Below are 14,706 nucleotides of genomic sequence, written 5' to 3' on the forward strand. Positions count from 1 at the left end.
TTTGATGACCATGTTGGGGTTAGACCTGAGAGAACGGAGAAAACTGAAAACTGTCGACGAGACATTGGCCATCTCAATTTCTCTGCCCCCCACCCCCCTCCTCCTCTTCACTCACTCTAACCTGCCCCCCTCTGAACTTGTCACACTCCATTCTCTTACCATTTTCCTACTAATACTGATGTCATACAGTTCTTCCTTCTCACTAGACCCTACGGTCCCCAACATTTCTGGAAGGTAATTTTGTTCCTACTGTGCGTACCCACTGTTCTTCATGTTTGTGCTTTTGGCCAGTGCTGTTCAGTTTTCTGAATACCCTGGAATACTGAGGGAGGCAAGGGAGGAAATTGCTGGGGCCTTGACAGAAATCTTTGCATCCTCATTGGCTACAGGTGAGGTCCCAGAGGACTGGAGAATAGCCAATGTTGTTCCTTTGTTTAAGAAGGGTAGCAAGGATAATCCAGGAAATTATAGTTTAGTTTAGTTTAGTTTAGTTTAGAGATACAGCACTGAAACAGGCCCTTCGGCCCACCGAGTCTGTGCCGACCATCAACCACCCATTTATACTAATCCTACACTAATCCCATATCCCGTATAGTCCAGTGAGCCTTACGTCAGTGGTAGGGAAACTATTAGAGAGGATTATTCGGGACAGGATTTACTCCCATTTGGAAACAAACGAACTTATTAGCAAGAGACAGCATGGTTTTGTGAAGGGGAGGTCGTGTCTTACTAATTTGATTGAGTTTTTTGAGGAAGTGACGAAGATGATTGATGAAGGAAGGGAAGTGGATGTTGTCTATATGGACTTTAGTAAAGCCTTTGACAAGATCCTGCATGGCAGACTGGGACAAAAGGTGAAATCACATGGGATCAGAGGTGAGCTGGCAAGATGGATACAGAATTGGCTCGGTCATAGAAGACAGAGGGTATCAGTGGATGGGTGTTTTTCTGAATGGAGGGATGTGACTAGTGGTGTTCCGCAGGAATCAGTGCTGGGACCTTTCCTGTTTGTAGTATATATAAATGATTTGGAGGAAAATGTAGCTGGTCTGATTAGTAAGTTTGCGGATGACACAAAGGTTGGTGGAGTTGCGGATAATGATGAGGATTGTCAGAGGATACAGCAGGATATAGATCGGTTGGAGACTTGGGCGGAGAAATGGCAGATGGCGTTTAATCCGGACAAATGTGAGGTAATGCATTTTGGAACGTCTAATGCAGGTGGGAGGTATACAGTAAATGGCAGAACCCTTAGCAGTATTGACAGGCAGAGAGATCTGGGCATACAGGTCCACAGGTCACTGAAAGTGGCAACGCAGGTGGATAAGGTAGTCAAGAAGGCATACGGCATGCTTGCCTTCATCGGTCGGGGCATAGAGTATAAAAATTGGCAAGTCATGTTGCAGCTGTACAGAACCTTAGTTAGGCCACACTTAGAATATGGCGTGCAATTCCAGTCGCCACACTAACAGGAGGACGTGGAGGCTTTGGAGAGGGTACAGAGGAGGTTTACCAGGATGTTGCCTGGTCTGGAGGGCATTAGCTATGAGGAGAAGTTGGAAAAACTCGGATTGTTTTCACTGGAACGACGGAGGTAGAGGGGCGACATGATAGAGGTTTACAAAGTTATGAGCGGCATGAACAGAGTGGATAGTCAGAAGCTTTTTCCCAGGGTGGAAGAGTCAGTTACTAGGGGACATAGGTTTAAGGTGCGAGGGGCAAAATTTAGAGGGGATGTGCGAGGCAGGTTTTTTTACACAGAGGGTGGTGAGTGCCTGAAACTTGCTGCCAGGGGAGGTGGTGGAAGCAGATACGATCGCGACGTTTAAGAGACATCTTGACAAATACTTGAATAGGAAGGGAATAGAGGGTTATGGGCCCCGGAAGTGCAGGTGTTCGTTTAGGCAGGCATCAAGATCGGCGCAGGCTTGGAGGGCCAAATGGCCTGTTCCTGTGCTGTACTGTTCTTTGTTCTGTCCATTAACACCCTCTCTGCACTAACGCTTTGTCTTTTACCACACCATTAACATACCATTTGCCTTTATTCCATGACCTTCTGGTCAGTTATTCTCTGTGACCTCATCCTATAAACTCCCCTTTTGTTATCTCTTGCCCCACTCCACTTTACAACTAAAAACTAAATATGTAAAAGGTTTTAAGTAAGTAGAGATACAGCACTGAAGCAGGCCCTTTGGCCCACGCAGTCTGTGCCGACCATCAACCAACCATTTATACTAATCCCACACTAATTCCATATTCTACATCCCCACATTTCCCTATACTAGGAGCAATTTATAATGGCCAATTTACCTATCAACCTGCAAGTTTTTGGCATGTGGTAGGAAACCCACGCAGCCACAGGGAGAACTTGCAAACTCCACATTGGCAGTCCCCAGAATTGAACCCAGGTCGCTGGAGTTGTGAGGCTGTGGTGCTAACCACTGCGCCACCTGTCAGTTTTGATAAAGGATCACTGACCTGAAACGTTAACTCTGCTTCCCTTTCCACAGATGCGCCAGACCTGCTGAGTGGTTCCAGCATTTCTTGTTTTTATTTCAGATTTCCAGCATCCGCAGTATTTTGCTTTTATTTGAGTGTTTAAATATCCTGTGTGTGGAATGAAATTAACCCCAGCTGCTGCAGTGAGTTCACTTGTGACAGCGCGGGGGGGTGGGGAGGCATTAATCACATCCAGCACTGGACCATGGAGAAGAGCGCGTGCACTTGGGTTTCTGTGTGTGTTTTTTTATAATTAGTTCCATCTCAGTCCAACACTGAAAAGCATTTTCATTCACTAACTGGAGTTTTCAATGGCGACAATTTGTCAACATCCCCCTCCCCACGGAAGTGAATGTTTCCGATTCACTCAACAAGAGCCCAGCGCGCAAGCGCAGTGCTGGAGACTAACGAGCATGCGCAGTGTCATTGTGATCAGTGCTGTGCGAGTGATGGAGATGTTTTTGCAGCGGATAAGAATTGGCGGGGCGCAGGGGAGGAATGGTGCGACTGGCTGGGTAATCTTCGGAAACTCCTGGTGTAGGCCGTAAGCCCGGCATAAGAAGCTCCCGGTCCCGAATTTGCTGCTCCGGGGCTTTTTTCCCCGGGAACAGGCCCAGCCACCATCTTGCTTTAGCGGGCAGGTGAGCGCATGCGCGGCCATCATGGTGACGACACAGTGGGCGGAGCTTCAGATCTCAGCGACCAGGAGAGAAAATAATTGACTTATTGAGTCTATTCTCACTCTACTCACAGGGGAGAGTCAAACAGCACAGAAGCAGGCCCTTTGGCTCATTGTGTCTGTGCCGGCCATCAAGCACCTATTTATTCTAATCCCATTTTCCAGCACTTGGTCCATAGCCTTGTGTGCTATGGCATTTCAAGTGCTCATCTAAATACTTCACTCGCAAAAAAGCCCTCGACCATCACCCCCTGCCTCCTGCCACTAAGCCAATTTTGGATCCACTTTGCCAAATTGCCCTGGATCTCATGGTCTCTTACCTTCTTAACCAATCTCCCATGTGGGACCTTATCAAAAGCCTTACTGAAGTCCGTGGGCGGCACAGTGGCGCAGTGGTTAGCACCGCAGCCTCACAGCTCCAGCGACCCAGGTTCAATTCTGGGTACTGCCTGTGTGCAGTTTGCAAGTTCTCCCTGTGTCTGCATGGGTTTCCTCCGGGTGCTCCGGTTTCCTCCCATAGACAAAAGACTTGCAGGTTGATAGGTAAATTGGCCATTATAAATTGCCCCTAGTATAGGTAGGGGAATATAAAGACAAGTGAGGATGTGGTAGGAATAGGGGATTAGTATAAATGGGTGGTTAATGGTTGGCACAGACTCGGTGGGCTGAAGGGCCTGTTTCAGTGCTGTATCTCTAAATCTCAAATCTAAAACTGGCAGTGGAGGAAAGAAATGGTTCAGATGGTGCCATGGGTTTGGATTTCAGGACAGGGAGAGTGTGTTGGACGGAGATTTACAACTTTGGGGGAACAAGAGAGGAGAAAATGTTCCATAGAAACTAGAATTGTCTGTTGTTAATTTCTATCCTGTACTGACAGTGATGACGTTTGTAAACATCTTTTACAGGGGATTAGAAGGGAATAGTTTGCAGACAGGAAATTCAAACCATCCATCATGTCAGCATCTGACCGAGTTGCTTAATTCATCAGGACCTGAATATTATCAGCCTTTGAATGTGTAAGAAGAAATGTTTGTCTGTTAAGTCTGTGAGAAAAGATTTCAAAAATCAGTGTGACTGGAAAAGGACCGAGATACACACACCCGAGTGAGACTGTTCCAGTGCATTGAGTGTGGAAAGAGCTTTAACCAGTTACACAGTCTGAAATAACATCACCCCATTCACAACAGGGAGAAACCGTACACGTGATCCGTGTGTGGATGAAGCTTCAACTAATCAACCAATATGGAGAGACGCACGGATACCTGCACCACGGAGAAACCGTGGAAATGTGTGGACTGTGGGAAGGGATTCAGTTACCCGTCTGAACTGGAAATTCATCGTCGCAGTCACACCGGGGAGAGGCCATTCACCTGCTTCGTGTGTGGGAAGGGATTCACTCACTCTTCACATGTTGTGACACACCAACTTGTTCACTCTGATAACAAACCTTTTAATTGTTCTGTTTGTGAGAAGAGCTTTAAAAGCAAAAAAGATCTGCTAACTCACCAATATACACATACTGGGGAGAGACCATTCACCTGCTCCATGTGTGGGAAAGGATTCATTAATTCATCCAACCTGCTGAGCCACCATCGAGTTCACATTGACAAGAGAGAGTTTAAATGTTCTGACTGTGAAAAGAGCTTTAAATGCCCACGTGCACTGAGGGAGCATCAGCGCATTCACACCGGAGAAAGGCCGTTCAACTGCTGTGAGTGTGGGAAGGGATTCACTTGCTCATCTGCCCTGTTGACACACCAGCGAGTTCACATTGGCGAGAGACCTTTTAAATGTCCGGACTGCAGCAAGTGCTATAAAAGTTCCGGGGACCTGATGCGCCATCAACGTGTTCACACTGATGAGAGACCATTCAAGTGCTCTCACTGTGGGATTGGCTTCAGGCGATCATTTCAACTCACTGTACACCAGCGCAGTCACACTGGGGAGAGGCCGTTCACCTGCTCCGTGTGTGGAAAGGGATTTAATCAGTCATCACATCTCACTGAACACCAACGTGTTCACACTGATAACAAACCCTTTAAATGTTCCAACTGTGAGAAGAGATTTAAAAGTAAAAGCAATCTGCTGACACACCAGCGCACTCACACTGGGGAGAGGCCATTCACCTGCTCTGTGTGTGGAAAGGGATTCACTTTATCATCTAACCTGCTGACGCACCAGCGAGTTCACACTGGGGAGAAGCCATTTGCCTGCACCGAGTGTGGGAAGGGATTCACTCAGTCATCCCACCTACTGAAACACCAGCGAGTTCACAAGTGACTGCAGGGGTTGGATTCTGCTGTTATTGCTGCTGTTAATCACATCCAGAACTGAACCATGTTCATTCTGACAATTGGAATTTATTACCGCTGATGTTAATAAACTCCAGCCCAGATAGAAGGGTTAATATTCGGGATAAATATGAAATAAATCAGCATTGTTTTAAACACGTTGTCAGTTTTTGTCTTTCCCACCTGAGTGTTTAGCATCACCTGGCGGGAGCTCAGAAAGGACAATCTGAGGGAGATCGTACGGCAGGAACAGAACTTCAGCCCGGACACAGACCTTCAGAGAGACATTGAGAGGAACAAACAGCACTTTGGTTTTTCTTTTCACTGACAGCAAAGTCCCTGTGCGGGTTAATCCTGAGGCCTGTAAGAAATGTGTCTCAGCTGCTCCCCTCCATGTTTCAGAGCTCCTGGGCACAGAACAGAAGGCTCCTTTACAACTGTGTTTAGAGTCAGGAAGAACAACAGTGGATGCTGGAAACGTGCTGACAAATCAGAGATCTGTGTAAAACTGTGATCTGTTCCTAACTAAAAGTGAAATGGCAGGTTTTCGTTTCCAGCTGAAAATGACTGTGGTTATTGCTCTACAAAGATTTAACACATTTATGTGACAGTCCTGAGTATGATATTTAAAATAAGTGTTGAAAATAAATAAATTAAAGTCTGCATGAAATAGCAGACGGAGGAGTTCACAGGAGTATGTTAACTGCTGGTACAATTGTACAACAGATATTTCATCTCCAGATAAAGAAGGACCTGCAGTGTGTTTCCAGGAATTCCCTGTTTTCTTGATGTGTATGTGTTTAGACACCAGGATAACTAAAAATGCAGGACCTGAACATCCACGGGGGTGTGATCCTGACAGGTATTCTGGGATCACTCCCGCTGTGCAACTCCATCGCTGACGATTATAGGTACAGGAATTGGGGCCGCCAGGAGTGGACTGTAAGAAAGCTGGGTTTCAGTATCCTGACTAATATATGGTGAGGAACCAGAGGAATCCTCACTAAGGAACTGTGGTTTTATCTGCCAGTGCAGGTCGAGGGTGAATGGAGCCTGACTGCTATTTTACCAGCAGCTGATAGCCTCACCATATGGGGAGGTCGTCCAAGGCTTGGGGTGGTAGGTCCCCAGTGGCAAAGGCTCCCCCCCCCCCACCCCCCTGCCTGCCGCATTGGCCCTGGCAACCCCTCCACACTGACCTGAGGTCTGGGTTTCTTAGAGACGGGATCTCTGTCCTTAAATGTTTCCGTTTAATGGAGCTGCTGGGGGTTTCCAAAGGGCCAAGGCAGGGCTCCCTTGCCTTTTGGGCCCAGTGACTCCATGAAAATCCAGAGCATAGTAACACAGAGTTACAAAGAATGACATTGAGTACATAGAGTTAGATTGAATCGACCAGCAGTGCTTCTCAAAGTGTTTTGGTTGAAGGATCCCTTTGCAAATGGAACCCCCCCCCCCCCACCTAAATTATACAATAAACACCTTGTATATTTACATTTCTGAATGTAAAGTTCATCAGTGTCCTGTTAAAGGGACTTGCAGGAATGTTTGCCAGTGCTGTCCGATATAGTGAACATTGATCTGATTGGTGATGTGGAAACTTTTATCCTCCCTTCAGCTGGAAGGTAACCAGACGGGTTCAGTCACCTGCCTGTTGAATACTTCAGCACACGGCATCTCCCTGTTCTTCCTGGAATGGGATTAGGCTCAGTGGCTCCTGTTGGGAGTTTCAGGTGTAATCCTCCGCCACCCGCCTACTCACTGCACAGTTGCTGAATGTTTCAGGTGTTTTCCTCCCCCCTCTGCTGTTTCCCAGACTGTGTGAGCTGGAATATCACTGACTCACTGCCTGGTGTGCAGCATTCCTGCCATCGGGACTCCACCAGTAACTGGGACCGCAGCTTCAGTCCGGGTCCAGCTGCTGTCCTCAGTAAATGAAGCTCAGCTTGATCATCATTCCAGGCCCCTGGACAAGGCTGACGTGGCGGCTGCTTCCTAATATCCCCCAGCCCTAGGCCTAGTCCTGCAAGTCCATTCCCGGTGTGTCTCAGACCTCCCATCTCCTCACTCTGGATTCTCAGTCAGTCTGAGGCCTCGCTAATCCGGTTACATGTCCATTTCCAGAGTTGCCTCAGCCTCTGTGCTGGCGCAGTGTCTCACTGGAAATGTGTCCCATTCACGTTACTCCACAGACCCCCTGGAGAGTCTGTACGGACCCCTGGCAGGGTGGGGATGGGCACAGACCCCAGTTTGAGAAGCACTGGTTTATAGGAATATTCTCCAGCATCAGTGACATCCTGTCCCAGTTCCAGACTCGCGCTGCCTTCAGATAAAAGCAAAAATACTGCAGATGCTGGAAATCTGAAATAAAAAGAAGAAATTCTGGAACCACTCAGCAGGTCTGGCAGCATCTGTGGAGAGAGAAGCAGAGTTAACGTTTCAGGTCAGTGACCCTTCTTCAGAACTGGCAAATATTAGAAATGTAAAAGGTTATAAGCAAGTAAAGCGGGGGTGGGGCAAGAGATAACAAAGGAGAAAGTGTAGATTGGACAAGGCCACAGAATAGCTGACCAGAAGGTCATGGAGCAAAGGCAAACAATATGTTAATGGTGTGTTGAAGGACAAAGCATGAATACAGATAGGGAGTTAACGGACTGAAAATTGAACAGCCGCAAGTATAAACATGAGAAAAAAGTGGGTAAGCAAACTGAACAAACTAAGATGAAATAAAATAAACACAAAAAAAAATTTTAAAAAGGAAAAAAAAACTAAAAATAAAAGTAAAATAGGGCCCGTCATGCTCTGAAATTATTGAACTCAATGTTCAGTCTGGCAGGCTGTAGTGTGCCTAATCGGTAAATGAGATGCTGTTCCTCGAGCTTGTGTTGATGTTCACTGGAACACTGCAGCAATCCCAGGACAGAGATGTGAGCTTGAGAGCAGGGGGGAGTGTTGAAATGGCAAGCAACCGGAAGCTCGGGGTCCTGCTTGCGGACTGAGAGGAGGTGTTCCACAAAGTAGTCACCCAGTCTGCGTTTGGTCTCCCCAGTGTAGAGGAGACCACATTGTGAGCAGTGAATACAGTATACTACATTGAAAGAAGTACAAGTAAATCGCTGCTTCACCTGAAAGGAGTGTTTGGGGCCTGAGATAGTGAGGAGAGAGGAGGTAAATGGGCAGGTATTACACCTGCGATTGCAGGGGAAGGTGCCATGGGAAGGGGACGAGGTGGTAGGGGTAATGGAGGACTGGACCAGGGTGTCACGGAAGGAACGATCCCTTTGGAATGTTGACAAGAGAAGGGAGGGGAAGATGCGTTTGGTAGTGGCATCATGCTGGAGGTGGCAGAAATGGCGGAGGATGATCCTTTGGATATGGAGGCTGATGAGGTGGAAAGTGAGGACAAGGGGAACCCTGTCGCGGTTCTGGGAGGGAGGGGAAGGGGTGAGGGTAGAGGTGCGGGAAATGGGCCGGACACAGTTGAGGGCCCTGTCAACCACAGTGGGGGTGAATCCGCAGTTAAGGAAAAAGGAAGACATATCAGAAGCGCTGACATGGAAGGTAGCATCATCAGAGCAGACACCTCGGAGATGGAGAAACTGGGAGAATGGAATAGAGTCCTTACAGAAGGCAGGGTGTGAAGAAGTGTAGTCGAGGTAGCTGTGGGAGTCAGTGGGCTTATAATGAATATTAGTAGACAGCCTATCCCCAGAGATGGAGACAGAGAAATCAAGGAAGGGAAGTGTCGGAGATGGACCATGTAAAGGTGAGAGAAGGGTGAAAATTAGAAGCAAAGTTGATCAAGTTTTCCAGTTCAGGGTGGGAGCAGGAAACGGCACTGATACAGTCATCAATGTACCGGAAAAAGAGTTGGGGGAGGGGGCCTGAGTAGGACTGGAACAAGGAATGTTCGACATATCCCACAAAAAGACAGGCATAAGTAGGACCCGTGCGGGACCTTTTACTTGAAAGAAGTGAGTGGAGTTGGAGGAGAACTTGTTCAATGTGAGAACAAGTTCAGCCAGGCGGAGGAGGGTGGTGGTGGATGGGGACTGGTTGGGCCTCTGTTCAAGGAAGAAGCGGAGAGCCCTCAAACTGTCCAAGTGGTGGATGGAGGTGTAGAGAGATTGGACGTCCATAGTGAAGAGGAGGCGCTTGGGGCCAGGTAACTGGAAAATTTCAAAATGACGTAGGGCGTCAGAAGAGTCATGGATGTAGGTGGGAAGAGACTGGACCAGCAGAGAAAAGATAGAGTCAAGATTGGAAGGAATAAGTTCAGTGGGGCAGGAGCAGGCTGACATAATGGGTCTGCCGGGACAGTCCTGTTTGTGGATTTTGGGAAGGAGGTAGAAGCAGACTGTCGGGGGTTTTCATAGTCCCACAACTTTTTCCTTAAAAAAATTTTTTGTGTTTGTTTTATTTTATTTCATTTTAGTTTGTTCAGTTTGCTTACCCACTTTTTTTTAATGTTTGTACTTCCGGCTGTTCAATTTCAGTCCGTTAACACCCTATCTGTACTAATGCTTTGTCTTTCAACACACCATTAACATATTGTTTGCCTTTGCTCCACGACCTTCTGGTCAGCTATTCTGTGACCTTGTCCTATCTACACCTACTCCTTTGTTATCTCTTGTCCCACCCCCGCTTTACTTGCTTATAACCTTTTACATTTCTAATATTTGCCAGTTCTGAAGAAGGGCCACTGACCTGAAATGTTAACTCTGCTTCTTTCTCCACAGATGCTGCCAGACCTGCTGAGTATTTCCAGAATTTCTTGCCTTCAGATGTTCATGTTCTGATGTAGATTTTTTTCAATGAGAATGGGTCTGAACAATAAATAGAATGTGAAGTAAGTCGATGTTAATGCCTGTCTGACAATAATAGTTTGAAATGTGTCTCAATGGGCTCTGACCAGCTTCTTCCCTGATGATCAGAGAGAGAGCACTTACCACCCTCTCCCACTCTGTATCAGGGCAGCTGCTTCTGGAAAGCAGACAGAGGCCCAAACAGGGAGTCCCGGACGGAGGTCCAGACACAATGTCTGTGAATGGAGGCCCAGACAGTCTGTTCCCAGACGGATGCGCAGTCGGTCCATCGGCAGACGGTCCTTTTTTTTTATTTGTTCATGGGATGTGGGCATCGCTGGCTAGGCCGGCAGTTATTGCCCATCCCTAATTACCCATGAGAAGGTGGTGGTGAGCTGCCTTCTTGAACCACTGCAGTCCATGTGAGATACATACACCCACAGTGCTGTTAGGAAGGGAGTTCCAGGATTTTGACCCAGCGACAGTGAAGGAACGGTGATATACTTCCAAGTCAGGATGGTGTGTGGCTTGGAGGGGAACTTGCAGGTGGTGGTGTTCCCATGCATTTGCTGCCCTTGTCCTTTAAGGTGATAGAGGTCATGGGTTTGGAAAGGGCTGTCTAAGGAGCCTTGGTGCATTGCTGCAGTGCATCTTGTAGATGGTACACACTGCTGTCACTGTGCGTCGGCGGTGGAGGGGGTGAATGTTTGTAGATGGTGTGCCAATCAAGCGGGCTGCTTTGTCCTGGATGGTATCGAGCCTCTTGAGTGTTGTTGGAGCTGCACCCATCCAGGCAAGTAGAGAGTATTCTATCACCCTCCTGACTTGTGCCTTGTAGATGGTGGACAGGCTTTGGGAAGTCAGGAGGTGAGTTACGCACCACAGGATTCCTAGCCTCTGACCTGGTATTTATATGGCTACTCCAGTTCAGTTTCTGGTCAATGGTAACCCCCAGGCTGCTGATAGTGGAAGGCCAGATAGTCCATCAGTGGACAGAGGCCCAGACCTTCTGTCCACAGACAGAGGTGACAGGAAGGTGCGGTGAGTACAAATCTAAGAGTAGATCAGCAGAAAGGCCAGAGGTTACAAAAATAATAAAAGGACAACACTAAAGGCTCTGTATCTGAATGCACGTAGCATTTGGTTGCCATGGATTGCAGTGGCATCCAGGAGCTCCCACATACCACAGCTGCAACACATCACCTGTCCTGCTATCTATATTGTGTTAATTATATTAAATGTATTTTTCTTAATTAATTTATAGTTTCCCTCTTCACTGAACTCCCTCACTTATCAAACTCCCTTCTTCACACTCTGTGCACTCAAGGAGCACTCAGTGCAGACTTGGTGTTGCACTGGTTACATCCAATCATGCATACAAACATACGAATTCGGAGCCGGAGTAGGCCACTTGGCCCTTCGAGCCTGCTCTGCCATTCGATAAGTTCATGGCTGAACTGATTACTCCAATTTCCATCTACCCCCGATAACCTTCCACCCCCTTGCTTATCAAGAATCTAGCTCCCTCTGCCTTAAAAATATTCAAAAACTCTGCTTCCATCACATTCTGAGGAAGGGAATTCCAAAGACTTAGGACCCTCTGAGAGAAAACATTTCTCCTCACCTTTGTCTTAAATGGGTGACACGTTATCTTTAAACAGTGATCCCTAGTTCTAGCTTCTCCCACAAGGGTAAACATCCTTTCCACATGCACCCTGTCAAGAGCCCTCAGGCTCTTATATGTTTCAATCAAGTTGCCTTTTACTTTTATAAATTCCAGAGGATACAAACCTAGCCTGTTCAATCTTTCCTCGTAAGACAGCCTGCCCATTCCAGGTATTAGTCTGGTAAACCTTCTCTGTACTGCCTCCAATGCATTTGCATCCTTCATTAAATGAGACCAGTACTGTACACAGTATTCTAGATGTGGTCTCACCAATACCCTGTATAACTGAAGCATAATTCCCTACTTTTGTATTCAATTCCCCTCATGATAAACAATAATATTCTATTAGCTTCACACCATTAGCTGTACCTGCATACTAACCTTTTGTGATTCATGCACTAGGACACCCAGATCCCTCTGCATCTTAGAGCTCTGCAATCTCTCGCCATTTAGATAATATGCTTTTTTATTCTTCCTGCCAAAGTGGACAATTTCACTTTCCCGCATTTTACTCCATTTGACAGGTCTTTGCCCACTCATTCAACCTATCTATATCCCTTTGTAGCCCCGTTATGTCCTCTTCACAAGTTACATCAGCAAATTTAGCAACCATACCTTCGGTCCCTTCATCTAAGTCATTTATATAAAATGTAAAACGTTGAGGCCCCAGGACAGATCCTTGTGGCACACCACTTGCTCCATCTTGCCAACCAGAAAATGACCCATTTTTGCCTACTCTCTGTTTCCTGTTAGCTAATCAATCTTCTATCCATGCCAATATGTTACCCCCTACACCATGAGATTTTATTTTCAGCATTAACCTTATCAAATGCCTTCTGGAAATCTAAGTACAATACATCCACCGGTTTCCCTTTATCCACAGTACATGTAACTCCCTCAAAGAACTCCAATAAATTGGTTAAACATGATTTCCCTTTCACAAAACCATGTTGACTCTGCCTGATTACCTTGAATTTTTCAAGTGGCACAGTGGTTAGCACTGCAGCCTCACAGCTCCAGGGACCCGGGTTCGATTCTGGGTACTGCCTGTGTGGAGTTTGCAAGTTCTCCCTGTGTCTGCGTGGGTTTTCTCCGGGTGCTCCGGTTTCCTCCCACAAGCCAAAAGACTTGCAGGTTGATAGGTAAATTGGCCATTATAAATTGTCACTAGTATAGGTAGGTGGTAGGGAAATATAGGGACAGGTGGGGATGTTTGGTAGGAATATGGTAGTGTGGGATTAGTATAAATGGGTGGTTGATGGTCGGCACAGACTCGGTGGGCCGAAGGGCCTGTTTCAGTGCTGTATCTCTAATCTAATCTAATCATAATCTAATCTAAATACCCTGCTATAACGTCTTTAATAATAGCTTCTAACATTTTCCCTAAGACAGATGTTAAGCTAACTGGCCTGTAGTTTCCTACTTTCTGTCTCCCTCCCTTTTTGAAGAAAGGAGTTACATTCGCTATTTTCCAATCTAACAGAACCTTCCCCAAATCTAGGGAATTTTGGAGAATTAAAACTAACACATCAACTATCTCACTAGCCACTATTTTAACACCCTAGGATGAAGTCCATCAGGACATGGGGACTTGTCAGCCTGCAGCTCCAACGATTTGTTCAGTACCACTTCCATGGTGATTATAATTTTCTTGAGTTCCTCCCTCCCTTCCATTTCCTGACTTATAGCTAATACTGGGATGTTACTTGTATCCTCAATAGTGAAGACCAATGCCAAATATCTGTTCAATTCATTTGCCATCTTCTTATTATCCATTACTAATTCCCCAGACACACTTTCTACAGGACCAACGCTCAATTTGTTAATTCTTTTTTTAAGTATCTATAGAAACTCTTACTATCTGTCTTTATATTTCTAGCTAGCTTTCTCTTCCTTATCAATCTTTTAGTCATTCTTTGTTTTTTTTTATATTCTGTCCAATCTTCTTACCTGACTCCCATCTTTGCGCAATTATAGGCTTTTTCTTTAAGTTTGATACTATCTTTAACTGTTTTAGTTAACCATGGATGGCGGGTCCCACCCTTGGAATTTTTCTTTCTCGTTAAAATGTATCAATTCTGTGTATTCTGAAATATCCTCTTAAATGTCTGCTACTGCATCTCTATTGACCTATCTCTTAACCTGATTTGCCAATTCACTTTAGCTAGCTCCGCTTTCATGCCCTCATAACTGCCCTTATTTAAGTTTAGAATACTAGTTTTGGACCCACTCTTCTCTCCCACAAACTGAATGTAAAATTTAATCATATTATGATCGCTGCTACCTAGGGGCGCCTTAACTATGAGGTCATTAATTAATCCTATCTTGTTGCACAATACCAGGTCTAGTATAGCCTGCTCTCTGGTTGGCTCCAGAATGTCGTGTTTCAAGAAATTATCCCAAAAGCATTTTATGCACTCCTCATCTAGGCTACCTCTGCCCATCTGATTTTTCCAGTCTATATGTAGGTTAAAATCCCTCATAATTATCGCTGTACCTTTCTGACAAACTGCCATTATTTCTTCCTTTATACCCTGTTGCACAGTGCAGTTAATGTTAGGTGGCCTGTACACCACTCCCACAGTGACTTCTTGTCTTTATGATTTCTCATCTCTACCCAAACTGCTTCAACATCCTGGTCTCCTGAACTTAGGTCACCCCTCTCTATTGCGCTAATACCATCATTAATTAACAGAGCTACCCCTCCATCTTTTCCTAGCTTCCTGTCCTTCCTAAATACCATCTACATAGGTCTCTGATTCCAGATTT

At 46.0% G+C, this 14,706-nt stretch overlaps 2 protein-coding genes across 3 annotated transcripts in view; both read left to right on the top strand.

Annotated features, from left to right (window-relative positions):
• Window positions 1–14,706, top strand: part of LOC137381315 (zinc finger protein 391-like) — a 380,661-nt gene that overhangs the window by 345,058 nt on the left and 20,897 nt on the right. The window lies entirely within an intron of this gene.
• Window positions 2,910–5,625, top strand: LOC137381312 (zinc finger protein 436-like). Of its 2 annotated transcripts, none has more exons than XM_068053689.1 (2): window positions 2,910–3,140; window positions 4,084–5,625. In XM_068053689.1, exon 2 carries the CDS (start codon window positions 4,421–4,423, stop codon window positions 5,456–5,458), a length of 1,038 nt encoding a protein of 345 aa, XP_067909790.1. In that variant the 5' UTR covers window positions 2,910–3,140; window positions 4,084–4,420; the 3' UTR covers window positions 5,459–5,625. The 2 variants fall into 2 exon arrangements, with proteins under 2 accessions (XP_067909790.1, XP_067909791.1); XM_068053690.1 differs by having other exon boundaries at window positions 2,910–3,014.

Source organism: Heterodontus francisci, chromosome 22 (assembly GCF_036365525.1).
Source record: "Heterodontus francisci isolate sHetFra1 chromosome 22, sHetFra1.hap1, whole genome shotgun sequence".
NCBI lineage: Eukaryota > Metazoa > Chordata > Chondrichthyes > Heterodontiformes > Heterodontidae > Heterodontus > Heterodontus francisci.